The sequence below is a fragment of the Perognathus longimembris genome, chromosome 28 (genome assembly GCF_023159225.1).
Source record: "Perognathus longimembris pacificus isolate PPM17 chromosome 28, ASM2315922v1, whole genome shotgun sequence".
Taxonomy (NCBI): domain Eukaryota; kingdom Metazoa; phylum Chordata; class Mammalia; order Rodentia; family Heteromyidae; genus Perognathus; species Perognathus longimembris.
Window position 1 is genome coordinate 101,656,999 of NC_063188.1, and position 19,623 is coordinate 101,676,621.

Consider the following 19,623-nt stretch of genomic DNA (forward strand, 5'->3'; position numbering starts at 1 on the left):
AGTGCTTGTCTTGTATACATGAGGCTCTGGGTTCGATTCCCCAGCACCACATATACAGAAAATGGCCAGAAGGGGCGCTGTGGCTCAGGTGGCAGAGTGCTAGCCTTGAGCGGGAAGAAGCCAGGGACAGTGCTCAGGCCCTGAGTCCAAGGCCCAGGACTGGCCAAAAAAAAAAAAAGCTGCAAGTGAACCTGTGGTTCAAGTGGTAGAATGCTAGCCTTGAGCAAAAAGAAGCTCAGACTTAGGCCCAGGCCCTGAATTCAAGCCCCAGAATCAGCCTGTGTACGGAACATGTACACGTGTGCGTGCACACACACGCACAAAACACTTAGATCTTGGGACAGATTTGCTGAATTTATCTAAGTCATGTTTTTCTTAACTCAGCAAGTTTAAAAACCAAGTGTGTCAAGAAACAGATTATTACAGATAGATTTAAGGTGATCAGCCATGTGGCTGATTTGGTACAAGTTACTTAATCTTTTTGTCATCTGAGAAATATGGATAAAAAATAAACTTACCTCCTACTGATGGTTAAGATTAAGTAAAGTGATGAGTTTAAAGTAGTGTAGCTGGTTAGCATTAAATTCATTAATGTTAGCTTTGAAGAGAGTGTTGTAGCCTGCAATGATATGTTCCTGTAACATGTCTTTTGCTCAGGCTGTTGGATTATTTTATTAGTATTGGATAATTGATATGGCATATGGAACCATGAGAGTTTTAAATAATTACGGTAGTAATTAGCATAAAATTCACCAGTAAGTACTATCATTAGTATGCTCACAGAGCTGTACCACCAGTACCACTATTTCAAAACATTTTAGCACTTCAGAGGCAAACAGTGTACCCAATAGCTGTGCTGCTCCATTTCTCTTCTCCCTCCCAACTCCTGCATTACTTTCTGTCTCTATAGATTAGCCTGTTCTTGACATTTCATATAAATGCAATCATACAATATGTGCCCCGAGCTCAGTTCACATTTGTTGAAGGAACAATGAATAAATGGAAGACTTCCAAAGAAACAGGAAGAACAAACGATACTTAAATTGAAATGCCTTTTAACATGGATTACTATTTCCTGTGCATTAAGAGCCTTCATCAAAAGGCCAAATTCTTGGGGATTCCATCTAATCTCTTAAGAACCTACACACAATTTCTCATCCTACTGGTATTAGTAAGTCCCCTACAATGTAATTGAGGTATTATGTAGGTATAGGTTGTGAGTGATTACATAGCTTAAATATAGAATCAGTAAATATTAAAGTGCCAGAGCTTAAAAAAGCTGGGTAGTTTATAAGTAATAATTTATATTATTATTATAACGATCTATAATTATATCAACTAGGGTGAACTTCATAAAAGTTTTATTCACATGTACAAATGTTTATATGCTAATTTCTTTATTCTAAAGTTCTTACCCTAAATATTGGGTATATAGTGAAAAACTTTACATAAAAGCATTTACCTTCTTGACACTTACAATTTGATGGTAGGAAAAAGAAAACAAATCAACATATGTCCATGGAGTGATAGGTAAAAAAGTACATGTTACAACTTAAAATTTTATATATATATATATTTTATTATTATCAAACTGAATTACAGAGAGGTTACAGTTTCATACATTAGGCATTGGATACATTTCTTGTACTGTTTGTTACCTTGTCCCTCATTCCCCCCTCCCCCCTCCCCCTTTCCCTTTCCCCCCATGAGTTGTTCAGTTCATTTATACCAAACAGTTTTGCAAGTATTGCTTTTGTAGTTGTTTGTCTTTTTTTACCCTGTGTCTCTCGATTTTGGTATTTCCTTCCAATTTCCTAGTTCTAATACCAGTATACCCAGTTTCCAATATACTCAGATAAGATACAGAGAAAGTGTAGGTACAACCACAGGATGGTGATACAAGATCATCAGTAATAGAGGCTACAGTTACATATGGCACGTTGAAAGTAATTACAACTGTGATATAACAATCGTTTCTATAACATGGAGTTCATTTCACTTAGCATTATCTTATGTGTTCATAAGGGTATAGCTATTGGGCTCCTGTGATCCTCTGTTGTGACTTGCCTAAACCTATAGGGAATAATTAGCACAGGTTTAGGCAAGTCACAACTTTAAATTTTTTTAAATTTATTTTCTTGCCAGTCCCAGGGCTTGAACTCAGGACCTAAGTGTTATCCCAGAGCTTTTTTTGCTCAAGGCTAGCACTCTACCACTTGTGCCACAGCTCCACTCCTAGCATTTGGGGGATCCTTAGTTGGAGAGAAGAAGCTCACAGCTTTTTGTGTCCAGGCTGGTCTCAAACTATGATCCTCAGATCTTAGCCTTCTGAGTAGTTAGGATTATAGGTGCAAGCCACCAGTGTCTGGTTATGATTTTAAAAATTTATCAGGGTATGAACTATATGAATCTACTATCCACAAGATTACTTGAGGAGATAACATTTCCAAAGACAAAATGATAAATACAAAGACTTTGAGGCAGGAACATGGTTGCTCTTGCTTAAGGATTACGAAATGTGTGTTGGGAGAGGGGGAGGAGTTGTTGGTAGTCGTGCAACATGGTAGAAAAGGAGAAAGTAGATGAGGAAGGACTTTAGTGGACTGAAGGATATGGAGACTGTATTTTTTAAAAGAAGTACTGGTAATAGAACTCAGGGCTTCAAGATTGTAAGGGAGATGCACTTCCACATGTCAAGCCTCAAAGTATTTTTTGTGGCACTGGGTTTGAACTAGGGCCTGTGCATACAAGGCAGGATCTCTTACCATTGAGCAGTGCCTCAGGCTCTGTATTTTACTCTGCGTAAAATTAGAAAATATTTTGAGAACTAGAGAAGAGACATAATATCATTATAAGGATCCATATAGTTACTGGGTAGAGAATGGACTGTAACAGCTAGAGGAAAAATAATCATTTTTAAGTAAAAAAATACTAGAGATAGGAAGTCTACATGAAATAGAGTAGCATTGTAGCATGAGCTCATCTGGGAATCAAGCTCCTTAGATCTTGCCTCTTCCATATCCTCTGCACATAGTGTAAGCTTCATGACCTAAGTTGTTGTTTTGTGCTCTAGCTGTCATGGCCTCATTCTGTTCTTTCATTTAAAGACTTCTTGAAATTTATACATGACACTTTAAAACTCTTTGCTAAAATTTAGTCCCATGGCTATGCTTAGCTGTAGGGAGGTTGGGAAGTAGAATCCTTAACCTAGGTGTTCATTTCCTGGTCAAAAGTTCCATATCAGGGCTGGGGATATAGCCTAGTGGCAAGAGTGCCTGCCTCGGATACACGAGGCCCTAGGTTCGATTCCCCAGCACCACATATACAGAAAACGGCCAGAAGCGGCGCTGTGGCTCAAGTGGCAGAGTGCTAGCCTTGAGCGGGAAGAAGCCAGGGACAGTGCTCAGGCCCTGAGTCCAAGGCCCAGGACTGGCCAAAAAAAAAAAAAAGTTCCATATCAAAAGATTTAAAATTTTTAATTGTAAAATATACATATCATAACATTTTTTAATGTGCTGGTCCTGGGGCTTGAACTCCAGGCCTGAGCTTTTTTTCCTTGAAGCTAGCACTCTACCACTTAAGCCCTAGCTTCATTTCCAGCCTTTTTGTTGGTTAATTGAAGAGTCTCACAGACATTCTTGCCAAGCCTAGCTTTGAACTGAAATCCTTAGATCTCAGTCTCATGAGTAGCTAGGATTATAAGCATGAGCCACTGGTGCCTAACAGGATACTTTTTATATATTTTTGATGCTATACAGGCTTAGTATTCTTTACCCAAAATGCCTAGAGATAGACATAGATTATATTCCTCTATAAAAGACCCAGGTCTCAATATGAAACTTGTTTCACATATACTTCACACTATAGCTTTAAGGTAATTTTATGCAATGCTTTTAATGGACCTATGTTTTTTCTGTTTTTTTAAAAAAAATTGTATTGTCTTGAAATAGTTGTACAAAGGAATTGACATTCAAAAAAGCAATTTATGAATACAGTGCTTCTTGATCAATGTCACTCCTTTCAACATTCTCACCCAAACCTCCCAACCTATCCTTCCTACATTTTTCCTAATTTTGTAGGCTATGCATTCAATTTTTTGGCTATTTAATGGAGCAGTATATGCATATAGTACATCTTGATCTGTGTCATCCCTTCAACATTTTCACCCCCTTTGAACCCACCTCTTCCTTTCTTTTTCTTTTTTCTTTTTTTTTTTTGCCAGTCCTGGGGCTTGGACTCAGGGCCTGAGCACTGTCCCTGACTTCTTTTTGCTCAAGGCTACTCTGCCACTTGAGCCACAGCGCCCCTTCTGGCCGTTTTCTGTATATGTGGTGCTGGGGAATTGAACCCAGGGCCTCATGTATATGAGGCAAGCACTCTTGCCACTAGGCCATATCCCCAGCCCCTCCCTTATTTTTCTTGATTTTGGGTATAGACAATGAATTATTGACTGCATTCCCCCATCCCTCCCTTCATTCATCTATATGAAGAAATTATACACCATGTCAGATGTGGAATTTTTCATTTGTCATGTCATTTATAGTTGTGCTTATAAAGTTTTAGATTTTAGAGAATTTCAGATTTTATATTTTCATATTAGGGATGCTCGGACTATATTTCCTTATCTGGCATATGTGTCAAAAGAGGGTTTTTAAAAAGCTCATTGTTTTGTTTACTGAAGTAGTTATATATGTTAATGATAATTATTCAGAAAAATGTAATAAAGTATAAAACTATAAGGAATTTTTAATTTTACCATTTAGAGATGACCACTTAACATTTAGTACATTTTCTGTCATACTTTTCTATGGGCACATATATAGTTTTCTACTCTACTGTTTTGACTTAATATCAGATCATGAGCATTTTGATAGTTTATGGGTTTTATTTAACATTTCAAAAGACTTGAATGTCTGTTTCATGTCAGTTTCCATGGTAAGAGACTCAGTTTATCTCACTGTGCAAGCACACTAGTAGTTATAAACATGGAGAGATATATTTTAAGACTCCAAAATACTACATACATGTGTTCATAACAGGAAGTACCTAGTCTACCTTGGAGGGATTAAAGAATGCCTTCCTTGGAAGAGGTACAACTGGAGGTAAACTTTAAATGGAAGACAATGATACAGAAGGGATTGCAGGTACAAAGGTGCAGAAACAGAAGTGATCATGGTGTGTACTGGGAACCACACATAGTCAAGTATTCCTGAAGCTCAGTATGGTGTCCAGATCATTGGAGCAAGACAGCAAGAACCAAAGCAAAAACCAGAGCTGAGGAGTGTGGCTTTTATCCCAATGCCACTGCAGAGTGTCTGAGAGGAACTGAAGCAGATTGAGGTAGTTAGCAGTTGATTCACTAAAGAGTAGGACCCACAGGTGACATAGAAAGGGTCTCAGTGTTTTGAGAGGGATGACAGGAGAAATTTACACAATGGCTGTGGAAATGAGTCTTTGGGCTCAGAGGAAAAGCCCAAAGACCTTCCTCCCAGGTAGGGTGATAGGGCTGCCTGAGTAAACCCCTTAGTGGCCTTAGTACCTCATGATATCAATGAAAGGGGAGCCTGTTCTTTGCTCTATTGCCTAGAAACAACAGAACCCTGAGCTCTGCCGGTGAGGCAGCCTTATTCTAATCCCACACCTCACCTCTGGTTGATGCGCGAGCCATTAGTGTTTCTGCCAAGAGAAGTGTGTCGGCAGGAGGCAGGCAGGGCAGGGCTGCCAAAGGCTCTACAGCAGTGTCCATCTTTTCTCAGAAAACACATATCAGGGGCTGGGAATATGGCCTACTGGCATATACATGAAGCCCTGGGTTTGATTCCTCAGCACCACATATATAGAAAACAGCCAGAAATGGCGCTGTGGCTCAAAGTGGCAGAGTGCTAGCCTTGAGCAAAAAGAAGTCAGGGACAGTGCTCAGGCCTTGAGTTCAAGACCCAGGACTGGCAAAAAAAAAAAAAAGGAAAGAAAACACATTATCAGTTTCATCCTCCAACAAGCCTATTTTGGACCTCAGATTGAAAACTCCTAGCATTGGAATATTGTTTTTCCCTGTTGTTAATGTTCCATCTTAGCTAAACAATGTTTGTTGAAAGAGGAGGATTTTAATCTTAACTACTATTTATCATTTTAGTATTGATAAGTAGTTGAGGGCTTACTGTTGTGCTGCTTTGTCTTTGAATGGCTTGTTTCTTGTTCTTGTTATTTGTAAGATAAAATTAAACTAACAAAAGATTCTTAGTTTCTCTTTTTATTTTATTAGGAATAATCAGCGTTCCAGTTTTACAAGGTTGAAGAATATTCATGCTGATGGATTCCCCAAACATCCACATTTGATAAAACCAAATTTTAGAAAATTTATTCAGAAACCTTACATAGTAAGATTGGAGTTTCAAATTTTTCATTTTTGAGCATTCTCTTTATATTTTTTTCAAAAATGTTTACTCATTGAATATGTGTAATTTTATTGAGGCTTAACGTTATGTCAAAAGAAATCTTTGTCTGTTAATTGATTTAGTTGGATTTTTATTATAGTACTATTTTTATTTCTATTATAGTACTAAGTCAAGATGTTTTGGAAACAACTTTATTAGTATATGATTTATACACTGTAAAGCTCACCCATTTTATACATACAGGTCCTGTTTTGCATTCTTATCATTCATTTTTAAGTGTATATTGTTCAAATAGGCTTCACCATGGTATTTCACACACGCATATACAAGTATAAAGTAGTTTATAAGACTGTTGATTTTAGACATAGGAAACTATATACAGAATGAGCTTCATCTTTTCTATTGCCACCAGAGGATTCAGGTTCTTTGTAGTTACCAGTGATTTCTGGTGTCTCTTCAGCTGAGGTAGGAGCACCATCTCAAATCAACTCATCGTACTAGGCAAAAAGAGCCTCCTATAGTGTTCTTGTGAAGTAGAAACCCTTTAGCAACTACAGATACTAATGGATTTCTTTCTGTTTTTGATGCCTGGAGAAATCAATGCTGAATTTGTAGTCTGTTTTCTAAAAGTCCACCATTATGTCATACAAGAGAGGTTTTTCACACTAACCACCGGCATAAATGAAACTAGTTCCTAAACTAGCATATGTCATGCAAAAGAAGGAGAAATATGTATATGATTGCAGTTAAGCTCTATGCTTTGGGTTCTTAACCCTTAATTCTTAAACATGTGTCTTTTAAATGGTGAACTAGTTTTTAAAATAAGCCTTAAAGTATATTAACTCATACCAATGCTTTTTTGTTCAGAATTATTCTATGCAAAGAAAAGATAATGTTACTTTGAAATCATATGAAGTTGAAGAAAACCAGGACTCTAACATACTTTTTAAGGTATTGTTTTTTCATTTAACTCTTTCTGTTGGCTTATACTTTGGATATAACATTCTATGTGTTAGTAAATTAAAAGCTATTTTTGTGGCATTCTTTCAAATAGTACCTACAAACAAGTTTATGAGTATTTCTAGTATTTTTAGTTAATTGTGATCAGTTTAATGGTGACCTATTTCCTCAGGACTTGAACTTCAATTTTTTTTTGCCAGTCCACGGGCTTGAACTCAGGGTCTGAGCACTGTCCCTGGCTTCTTTTTACTCAAGGCTAGCACTCTACCACTTGAGCCACAGCGCTACTTCTGGCTTTTTCTGTATATGTGGTACTGAGGAATTGAACCCAGGGCTTCATGCATGCTAGGCAAGCACTCTACCACTAGGCCACATTCCCAGCCCTTCAATTTTTTTTTTAACCAGTAGAAGGAACTCTTTGTCAAGCATTGTCTGGAAATAGAGGTGCATAAAACAGATACAGGTGGAATGATTTTAGTTGGGGAGGCAGACAAAGTCTTAGATCTACCTGTTGTTAAGCTCCATCACAACCACTGAGGCCTTAGTTCAGAACTGTAGTGTTTTCTCCAGGAGTCACATTTAACAAACCCTGCCCATGAACATGTAACCCTCTTGATCATCATGTATCATGGTCCTAACTGATTGTACATCTATATAATTTTTTGTACTAATCCTGGAGCTTGAACTCAGGGCCTGGATGCTGTGTCCGAACCTTTTTATTTCCTGAAAGCTACCACCCTACCAGTTGAGCCACAGCACTACATCCAGCTTCTTAGTAGCTTAGACTGGCTTTAAACTGTAATCCTCAGATCTCAGCCTCCTGAGTAGCTAGGATTAGAGGCATGAGTCACTGGCACCTGCTCTCTGTTTTTGACATTGGTTTGTATGTAAAACAATTCAAAAAAGCAGTATTAGCAACTAATAATAAAATCCATTAGCAGATAATTAGAAATAAACTTTTTGCCACTATTAACCTCTTCCCTTTTGATATCTGTAATATGTAGAATCAGAGCACGTCTAAGTACTAGACATTTTGCCATCTGTTTATACTAATAAAGTTGACCCAGAGACTGTAGGTTTGACATCTAATTCTTTTTTTTCCTTTTTAGTATTTATTTTTATTAAGTAGTTGTACAAAGGGATTTCAGTTCCAAAATTCAGGTTATGAGTATAGTGCATCTTGATCAATGTCACTCCTTCCATTGTTCTCCCCTGTCTTTCCCCATCCCTTTCCCACCCTCAAGTTATGTGGTTCAATTTTTACAATATGTACATTGAATATAATGACTGTATTTGCTCACCCTTCCTCCTTCCATTCATATATTCCCCCTCATTGCCCTCCTCCCCAGAACATATTCTTTTTTCTTATTTACAGAACAACTTTAGTGGTGGCAGTTTCCAGTCCCCTTACAGATCAAATCTGGTACAAAAGAGCATGTACATTCAGGCTAAATATCAACGTTTACGATTTGCTGGTCCAAGAGGATTTATCACTAATAAATTCAGAGAGAGATTACTGAGGCTAAAAAAGGTTAGTTGGATTATGATCATTAAAAAATGTTAAGTAGCTTTTGAACTCTTAAGTCATATATTCATTAGATAAAATTATGTTCTTCATGTAGTTTTAAGAAATAACTTGGATTTGAAAGAATATTTTTATGTGATAGTTGAATTAAAAACATTAAGGAGTAATGCTGCATAGAATTGTAAGACTATGTACCCTTAAAAGACTTTTAGCTCAAACATCTTGAACTTCTTATTTTAGCTCCATTTCTGGCTTTTTGCGTTTCTTAAAATGAAAATTCAGATAAAGAGGTTGATATTAGTCTTTTACATTGTAAATTATCTGAGTGCCAAAAATATTGAACCTAACTTCATAAAAAAGGTACATAATGGCAAAATATGCTAACTTGTCTTCTCTATTCATATATTTCTAAATCGTGAAAAAATAGGTGTAAGGAAAAAATTCCTTTTTAATCACTTTTTCCTTTATCTTACATTTTCTTTCTCTCCTTATCATCACCATGTGTGCGTGCGTGTGTGCGTGTGTGCGTGTGTGTGTGTGTGTGTGTGTTGGTACTAGCACTTAAACTCTAGGCCTGGACACTTTCTTAGTGTTTTTGTTCAAGGTTGGCATTCTACCATTTAAGCCACAGCTCTATTTCTGACTTTTTGCTGAGAGTCTCATGAACTTCCCTGCCTAGGCTGGCTTTGAATTACAATTCTCTGACCTCAACCTCCTCTGTAAGCTAGAATTACAGGACTGAGCCATCTGGATGCTAATTTTTTAGGTTTTAGAGTTAAATTGCACTATTCTATGTAACATTTCCAAACCCTTTAAGTTTAATTGAGTGCTTTAGGTAGAGTTCTAAGAATATGTATAAATCTCACGGTTTTAGGAAAGCCATTTTCTTGTTTGTATTTTTTTTCCTCCAGTCTGGTCCTGGGCATTGTCCCTAAGCAGCTTTTGCTCAAGGCTAGCTCTCTGCCATATGAGCTATAGCACAACTTGCTGCTTTTTTCTGTGATTAATTGATGGTAAAGAGTCTCACAGATTTCTTGCCTGAGCTGGCTTCAAACAATGATCCTCAGATCTCAGCCTCCTGAGTAATTAGGAATATAGGAATGAGCTAGCAGCATCCAGCCAAGCCATTTTTTTCTTTTTCTCTTTTTTTCTTGAACTTAGGGCCTGAGCACTGTCCCTGGCTTCTTTTTGCTCAAGACTAGCACTCTACCACTTGAGCCACAGTGCCACTTCCGGCTTTTACTGTTTATGTGGTGCTGAGGAATCGAACCCAGGGCTTCATGCATGCTAAGCAAGCACTCTACCGCTAAGCCACATTCCCAGCCAAGCCATTTCTTTTTTAAAAGAACACAAAGCTGGAGCCATTTTGTCACCTTCCCACTCGCCCTCCCTCCTCCCCTCCTCCTCCTCTTTCTCTCAGAACACAAGTAAAACTGGAACTATCCCCCCTCCCTTTCTCTCTCTCTCTCCTTTGCTCTCTCTCCTTTGCGCTCTCTCTCTCTCTCTCTCTCTCTCTCTCTCTCTCTCTCTCTCTCTCTCTCTCTCTCTCTCTCTCTCTCTCTCTCTCTCTCGTGCTGGTCCTGGGGCTTGAATTCAGGGTGCATGAGTGCTATCCCTGAGCTTTTGTGCTTAACACTAGCACTCTACAACTTGAGCTAGAGCTCCACTTCCAGCTTTTTGTTGGGAAATTGGAGATAGAGTCTCATGTCTTCACTACGCAGGCTGGCTTTGAACTGCATTCCTAGGTCTTCGCCTCCTGAGTAGCAAGTAGCTGGTGTGAGCCACCAGCACCTGGCTATTTGTCTTCTTTTATACCTCCTCCTATTAGGCTAAAGGGCTGACACTTCTCTTTCTGCTTTTTTGTTGTTGAGGGGTGGGGGTCAGTGCAGATTTTCACAGCAGACCTTCTAGACATTTGTGACAGCTTGGCTGTTCTAAGGGAAGCTAGTCATTGATTTCCATTCAAGGATTTAAGAGTTAAGTAGACCTTTTCTTCAGATTCTGTGATGGGTTTCTGGTACTTGTTGTTCATTGCTTTTCTCTCAGCTTTATGCTAAACTTTGAGTTTTAAACTTTTTTTTTTCCTACCTGGTCCTGGTGCTTGAACTCTGAGACTGGGCACTGTCCTTGAGCTTCTTTTGCTCAAACTGAATACTCTACCACTTTAGCCATAGTGCCACTTCTGGCTTTTTTTTAAAGTAGTTTATTGGAAATAAAAGTCTCACCCACTTTCCTGCCCAAGCTGGCATTGAACTGTGATCCTCAGATCTCAGCCTCCTGAGTAGCTAGGATTACAGACATGAGCCAATTATGTCTGGCTTAACCTTTTTCCCCCTCCTTCTTTTGGCTAGTTCTGGGGCTTGAATTCAGGTTCTGAGCACCATCCCTGAGCTTCTTTTTCTCAAGGCTAGCACTCTACCCTTTGAGCTACAGTACCTCTTCCAGTTCTTTGTTTATGTGGTGCTGAGCAATTGAATCCAGGCTTCATGCATGCTAGACAAGCATTCTACCACTAAATTACATTCCCAGCTCCTTAACCTTTTATTTTTAAAGGAAATTTTATATAGGTTGAGAGAAGGTCATGTCTGATGTGAGCATGACCAGGTTTAGCTCCTTTGAACTCCATTTTGCCTCTAATCTTTGAGGTGATTTGGGACTCTTTGTTGCTTGCTTGACTGGCGGGTTTAACCTGCAGTTTCTATATGCTCGATGAACTTGCTTCATTATTCCTTGCTTCAATTTGTCCAATTCCTGCTAACCACTGTGTCCTTTTAGACTACATTGCCTACCCACAGTAAATAGAAATCAGACTTTAGGCCTTTGGCATAAGACATAGGAAGTATGTCCCAGAAGGAGTTATAGTCTTCCCTGGGTCTTAATCTTTAGACCTACACTTGTGGTATCATCTACAGCGTAGCAGTTGTACTTAGAGTCCAGTGCAGTCACAGCCATGCCTTCCTAATGCCTTTGACTACAATCTAAATGCTTTATAAGTGGTCCTAGCACACAGGATTTTTGCCAGTCCTGGGGCTTGAACTCAGGGCCTGAGCACTGTCTCTGGCTTCTTTTTGCTCAAGGTTAGTGCTCTACCACTTGAGCCACAACACCACTTCTGGCTTTATATGTGGTGCTGAGGAATCGAGCCCAGGGCTTCATGTATGCTAGGCAAACACTGTACTGCTAAGCCACATTTCCAGCCACACTGTATTTTTATTTTTATTTTATTTATTTATTTTTTTGCCAGTCCTGGGCTTGGACTCAGGGCCTGAGCACTGTTCCTGCCTTCTTTTTGCTCAAGGCTAGCACTCGGCCACTTGAGCCACAGCGCTCCTTCTGGCCGTTTTCTATATATGCGGTGCTGGGGAATCAAACCCAGGCCTTCATGTGTCCAAGGCAAGCACTCTTGCCACTAGGCCATATTCCCATCCCACTGGATTTTTAAAAAGGACAAAACAGGTTGGGCTCAGTGGCTCAAGCCTGTATCCTAGCTGTTTGGGGGTTAGGGTAGAGATTATGATGTCATGGTGTGAGGCCATCCCAGGCAAAAGGAAATGTGCGAGACTTAATCTCAACCAGTTAGTGGGTATTATGGCTCATGTCTGTTATCCTAGCTACAGAGACGTGGGAAGAATGCAAGGGCTCAGTACAGTGTTTCATGTCTTACATCAGTGGCATGGGAAAGCACAAGTAGGAGGAGCCAACCTGGGCATAAAGTGAGACCCTACCTTTAAAAAAACAAATGTATGAAATGGAAGAGAAGCTCAAATGATATAGAGCACCATCTATGAGAGAAAAAGCTGCGTGAGTGAGAGTCTGAGGCCCCAAGTTCAAGCCCCAGTAGCAGCACAAAACAATAAGTGGTAGAGCACCTACCTAGAAAGCACAAGACTAAAAAATAAAAACAATGTATAAACAACAACAGCAAAAAACTTCCCCAATTTTGAATAATCTTTTTCTTAGGTATACTCTTTGGAATGCTATTTCATGTCTGTTTGTATTATAGCTCTTCAATCTGACTATTGTCAGTGCCTGCAAGCAAAGTCATAGCCAGACTTTTTATAGATTTGTGTTTGAACAAGTACATCACTAAATCAAGTACCCTACTATTAGCACACTGCTTAACAGTTGGGCTCCACTTCGTTGACCTTTAGCAAGAAGAATGAGGCATCGCAGCTGTTCTATTTCTGCCAAGATCTGAACTAAGCCATTTAAAGCTAACAGCCTTTAAGATGTCTCATCACTATTTTGCTGCTGAGACCCCATTCCATGTCGCTAAACGGAGAGCTTAGACTTCTCAGTTCACGTTTTGTGCTGGTCCTGGGGCTTGGACACTGTTCCTGAGCTTTTTTTGCTCCAGGCTAGTGCTCTGCCCCTTGAACCACAACTCTATTTTTGACTTTTTGGTAGTTAATTGGAGATAAAGAGTCTTAGGGTTTTTCCTGCCTGGCATGGCTTTGAACCGCAGTCCTGAGATCTCAGCCTCCTAAGTATCTAGGATTTTAGGTGTAAGCCACCTTTGCCCAGCCTTCTCAGTTTATTTTTAGCTCAGTTTTTAATGACCTAAGTAAATGTTTCTTTTTCCTTAAATTAAGGGCACTTTTGTCCAAATAGGGTTACCAAGTATAAGGCAACATTTACATCTTTTTTGGTCTGTGAAGGAGATCAAATCCAGGGCCTTGCACATGTTTAGCAAGCATTCTACTGTAGAGCTGTACCTCACAAGCTTTTGGCAACAGAACTTTGAAGGTCTTGACCTAGGGAGCTACCTTAGTATGTACACAGTTTGAGGTTTTGCCATGCTAGGGAAGTTATTCTTTTTGCAGTTATTAAAAAACTACATAGAATAACTGAGGATACATGATTGATTACTTGCTCTAGGTGCTCTAAAATTATACATAAACTTACTTATTCCTACATACCTCAAAGTCCAACAGAATATATACATTGTTCTTGTCTGGACCCTATATTAGAAAGTTCAGTCATGACTTGAACATATTGTGTTGCCCATCTGAAGTATAATCTGTTCATTGTGCTATCATACTATGTGCTTGCTGAGTACAACACAAAACAAGTTTAGGAAGTGGCAATCCATGTGCTCCTGATACATCTTTGTCTGCTTACTAGAATAGTAGTAGTTGCTTCCTTAAAACCTTATTGGCCTCCAGCTGCCTATGAAGTAGTGAGATTCCTAAGCAGAGAGAAAAATATAGAAGTGAAATTATTCCTTACTTATCACATGTTTGTCACGCTAATCTCATTCTGGTATCTCAGATCTCTTCTACTAGGTTTCTTTTTTTGTGGAGTCTGTGCTTGTTATGGAAGATGAGATTGGGTGTTTTATTATCACCTGGAAAAAGGCTTGTTGTCTTTTTATCCATTGACATTCAGACACGTCTTCATCACATTATCTTTTGCTTACCATAGAAAGTTTTTAGAAGCTCTTGAGGGTCTGATTATGCATCATAATAAAAGAAAGAACCTAACATAAATAACTTCCAGCAATTGTGCTTTTGGTCAAGATGTCTCAGAGGTTGTTTTTTAGCACCATAGATTTTCTAGCAGTTCTCATGTGCCCACCACATCTCTTCTCATGGATAGAAAGCGAAGAGAGGAGGGCATAAAAACAAGGCAGAAAGGAAATTAGAAACTGAGATTTGTGACTTTCGGGGAAAAAGACCTCGAAAGTCATTGAGAACAAAGATAGAAAGGGACTACCAAACATTTTTACCTGGTATAGTAGTACACACCTGCCACCCCAGAACTCAGGTAGCTGAGGCAAGAGAATCATGAGCTTGAGGCTAGCTTGAACAAGAGTGAGTTCCAAGTCAACATGTGCTGCATAATGGGACCCTATCTAAAAAAAACGTAAGTACTCTCTACTGTGATATTTACTATTTCCCCTCTCCTACCTTTCTGCCTCCCGTGTAGTTGGGATTACAGGCATGAGCCACCAGTGCCCATCTGCTCTTCTCTTTTGTTATTCTTCCTACTTGCCATGAATGCCCTCACCTCTTCCCAGGACTTGTTGTCATCTTCCATCCTGACTACTTTCCAGACTTGATATGCTCTATTGGCTCCCATGGTATCTGTGAGCTTCTTTAGAAAGGTGACAGTTAAGTGACAGAAACCAGACACAAATGACAACCTATTGTGTGACTCCATTTATCTGAAACCTTTAAGACGAGAAATACCATAGTGACAGAAATTAGATTAGTGATTGTCAGGAACTAGGAGGGTAGGAGAAGATTGGGAAGGGGTATAGGTTTTCAGTAGACATGGAGCTCCTTTTTACAGTGAGAAAATTTTTCTAAAATAGATTAGCATGATCGGTGGTTGTACATCACTGTGAATATACTAGAAAGCCACAGAATTGCATACTTCAAATAGTTTAATTGAATGGACTATGAACTGTATCTCAGTAAAGTTGTTAAAAATATCAAACTTGCTTTCCTAAACAACTTATTTCTCCTCATGATCCATAGCACTTGAGGTTAGCCAAGCCAATCTAGAAATTTGTCCGACTAATTAATCTGGCTAGTTCTCCTCCCCTTTCAGTGTTCCAAGTCTTATTTCTGTCATACATCAATTCATTCATTTTAATGGCTGCATATCCCATGTGTAGATGCCTTTTATATTTCAGGGATTTGCAAAACTTTTTGCTCACATACTCTAAAATTTTGTAAAATTGTCTACCTTCCTGTGTGTTTTATTTGTTATCTAATTTTTCGTTCCACATTATAGTAAAGGATATAATTTCTGGAATATTATGAATACTGGCAGTCTTAAAATAATGGTTACCTCACTTTTATTGGAGACTCATCTTATAGATGCCATTACCTGATACACATTCAAATTCCAGTCTCCCAGAAGGAAAGTAGATGACCAGCATAGTACATACCAGTTAATGGCAGGAACTTTCCTGAAATCTTAGTTTCTAGATGCTAGCCAGGAGTCAACCTTGTAATAAGTAGGCCCTTTCAAGAAGAGTAGCCAGATATTCTACTGTGTTACCTTTTTTCTGTACAACTATGTGTGTATGCATATATATGTGTGTGTGTATGTACGTATGTACGTGTGTGTGTGTGTGTGTGTGTGTGTGTGTGGTGTGTGTGTGTGTGTGTGTGGTTGCTGGTCGTGGGGCTTGAGCTCAGGGCCTGGGCTCTGTCCCTGAGCTTTTGCACTTAAAGCTAGCTCTCTACCACTTTGAGCCACAGTGCCACTTCTGGTTTTCTGGCAGTTAATTGGAGATAAGAGTCTCACAGACTTTACTCTGTCCAAGGTTGGCTTTGAACCTCAATCCTCAGATTTCAGCCTTCTGACTAGCTAGGATTGCAGGCATGAGCCACTGGTGTTTTACTGTACAGCTGTATTTTTGAAGAAATTGATTTCACAAATGCCTAAAGGGAGAAGATCTGTATTGTAGAATTCATCTGGAGATAGATGCTAAAGTATTTTCACAGATCTTTATGGAAAAAGTAGGTTATAAATTGAGGCATGGAGGAGAGCTGAATAGCTTTAGCTAACGTTAATGATCCATGCTTGGCAGTAGGCTACATGGTTAGAAATAGGAGCACGAAAATTAGACAAGGTTCCAAAATCCAGAAAATATTTAGGATTTCATATAGTAGCAGCAGTACATCTTCCTAGACTGAGAAAGGAGAAGGTGGTACCTTAGGATGGTCGAGTGGTTAACATGAGGTAGGGTTCTGGGGAAGAGAAATGAAGAAGTGCAGGAAAACTAACAAGAAACATGTGCTATGACCCAAGTGTCAAGTTCTGAAAAAAACATATGAGAAGGGGCTTGTATGTCTATTTCAACAATCTACATCAACAGGTTTTCAAATCATTGGAGGGGTTGGGTACCAATCTGAGAGATAGTAGGCATTAAAGAAACTGTCAAGGGTGAAAATAGTTGAAAATAATTGCACGTTTAAAAAAACATTGTTGTTTTAAAGGTGATGTATGGAGGGGTTAGTTACATAAGTTAGGTAAAGAGTACATTTCTTTTTGGACAATGTCAACCCTTTTCTCACTCTCTCCCAGTTTTCTCTCCCATCCCCACCCTAATTGCACATTTTTACAAACAAGGTATTTCCACTGAAATTTTCTTCAGAATTGTTGTAGTTAGTATTTCCTTGTAAAGTTAATAAGTAACAGATATTATGTTTGAAGACAAATTATATGATTTTTAAAATGTGTAAAGAAGTGGGATACAATGAAATCTACCTTGGTTTATTTAAAGGAATGATGTTGGAAGAAATATATATGCATGCATTTTTGAGCATTTTATTAACCCAACTAGAAGAAGAAGAATTTCTATTACCATTGTCTTTGTTTGGAATTAAACATTTCCTTAGTAATATAAATGCCAAAAAATAAATCAACTTTTAAATTTCTTTCAGTTTTAATAATGTAAGATCCTAGTAAAAGGTAAGGATACATGTGTTATTGATTTATTTTTTAATGTCCCTGAAAATGTCATTCTACCATTTTTTATTTTATTAGTTGCATGGTCTTAAGTTCAGTATGTGATTGGTAATTTAATATTTTGCTTAGTATCACAATATAAAAAGCCCACATTCATTACCTTTTAATCATAGGCTTACTGTTCATGTAAATTCTTTTTCTTATATTTATTGAAACCTTACATTTTTGTTTCATTAACAATCTGACCAGCACCAAAGCTTTCTCCCTTCTAATAGTTTTCTCTGCAGACATCAGTCATTAGAAGAGTCCATATAGTTTTAGAATTGGAGAATCCCATATGATAAAAGAGTTTCAGGTTGTGCTTGTACTGGAGAGACAAAGGCTTGAGTCTTCGGTTTATGCCAGGGATGCCTCCACTAAAACTCACCCAAGTAGCAGAATGTTGTTTTCATCAATTTACTAATACCAGTGTTACCTAGTACCATGTGTGTTTTTTGTCCTACTGACTTACCTTTGATATCTGCTTTGATGTGTTCTATGTCACTCTGCTTCTTCGGGGCTCCACATACCTTTGTGGAGATCTTGAGGTGCAAGTAGTACTCTGTAAATTAAACTGCTTTGAAAATTTCAGTGTGAACTAAGTAGCTTAGATGGTGTAACTGACTCTTTCTGAGGCCTGTGTTTCTTTTGTTTTCTTTCTATAGGGATATACAGACGACACCGATACGTAGTTTGGAATTGTTGCAAACGGAAACAACACTACTGGAGGATATTTGGAAGCATCTCTTTTTGTCAGGAGTTAAAATTGGCACTAAGGCATTAATACTGTAACTTTCTTGATAAAATAACTTTATTTTTCAGTAGTGGAATGCTGCAACTTTTTTACACTTAACAATTGCTTTTAAATTACAGTATTCAATTAAAAAGTTGTATTAACTACAGTTTCTTTGCAAAATGTCTCAATAGAACTTGAAGGGCATTATTTGTTGATGCATTTTTCTCTGAGCATGGTTTCACGGAGAGAAAGTTATATCTGGACATTTATATGTTGAAAGCTTTGGTTTTGAAATAAAAATATGAAAATTGTATGTCTGTACGAAAGAACTTTTAATCAGTGGCCTTACAGTAGCAAATTTTATACCAGGTTTTTTCTTTTTCTGATAACATTTTGGCTTATAACTTGAAGTTTTTGTTAAGTTTCTGAAGATCAAGGCCTATACAATTCATACATTTCATAATACAATATAAGAAAGCTAGAGAAAAGGTGCTTCAACTTTTCCATCAGGTAGTTGTGAGTGCACTGAATTTTTGGTAATATGTTCATTCAGTTTTTTCCACAACTATATGCTCTTTTCCAGTTTCAAAATGCTATTGTGGAAAATACGTAAAGATTTTGTAATCTATATTCCATCTTACTTTTCCCTCAGGGCAAGCTTGTGCATATATTTTTAAAGGCTTTTAGAACATCTTGACAAATGAAATGTCATATTTGAAAATTGTACTTTACTACTTCAGCATTACACATTTTGCAAGCACATCTTATAGAGTGTTTATTTTCAGTTCAGTTGATATGTATTGCATACCTACTATGTGTAAAATAGAGTTGATGAGATTTTAAATGCAGTTTTTAAGTCTGAGTACTTTGTCTCTTTATGTTTGGGTGTTCTGCTTAACAGTACATATACATTCCCAAACCAATTTTTGTGAAATGTTTTATTTGTAATAAAATAAAAAATATTGTTGATCTTCTTGCTTGAAGAAGTTGCTTGTCAATTTATGAGAACATTGTTTTGATTTTCTGAGCTTTTGCAGCCTTGAGTAGGATCTGTTGATGCTTAGTGCTGTTAAGCACTTATGTAGGCAGAGCTTCTAAGTGGAAATAGAAAGGTTGATAAAAAACTTTTTTCCTAACTTACTATGCAGTATCGTAGTTTTACATTTGTTGAAATGATGAGTCAGTCTGTCTTAAATAAGACAGTAATAAAGGGGGATAAGAGCACTTGACTCATTGCTAATTGGGTAATAAATTTAGGTAAGTGACCTTTCTTATACCATGTACCATTTCTGTAAGGTTAGGTTTCCAAACATTTAACTTTATGCTTGTAATATGAAAGAATGATATGGCAAATTTACATTGTGTAGGTACTTAGAAAAGTTGTCTTAAGTGTTAAAACAATAAACTCTGCTGTTGTGATATTCTAGAAGACCATTATGAACCTTGAATATTTAACCATTTGATTGGCAGCTCTTTCACAGATACTGTCCTAAATTAGTTAAAGCAATGAACAAGAGAACAAGACATAGGGAACCTACCTT

The 19,623-nt window shown here is 38.0% G+C and overlaps 1 protein-coding gene across 4 annotated transcripts in view; it reads left to right on the top strand.

The window, feature by feature from the left end:
- The window catches only part of Bclaf3 (BCLAF1 and THRAP3 family member 3), a 47,128-nt gene extending 28,077 nt beyond the window's left edge, over positions 1-19,051 (top strand). For 3 of the 4 annotated variants that reach the window (XM_048336054.1, XM_048336055.1, XM_048336053.1), the window contains 4 exons: positions 6,263-6,377; positions 7,263-7,346; positions 8,731-8,886; positions 18,012-19,051. In XM_048336054.1, coding sequence (XP_048192011.1) covers positions 6,263-6,377; positions 7,263-7,346; positions 8,731-8,886; positions 18,012-18,038 — 382 coding nt within the window. In that variant the 3' untranslated portion in view covers positions 18,039-19,051. Of the gene's footprint in view, positions 1-6,262; positions 6,378-7,262; positions 7,347-8,730; positions 8,887-17,282; positions 17,311-18,011 lie in introns of all 4 variants that reach the window. The other variant, XM_048336056.1, reaches the window with a different exon arrangement.
- The last annotated feature ends 572 nt before the right edge of the window (positions 19,052-19,623 follow it).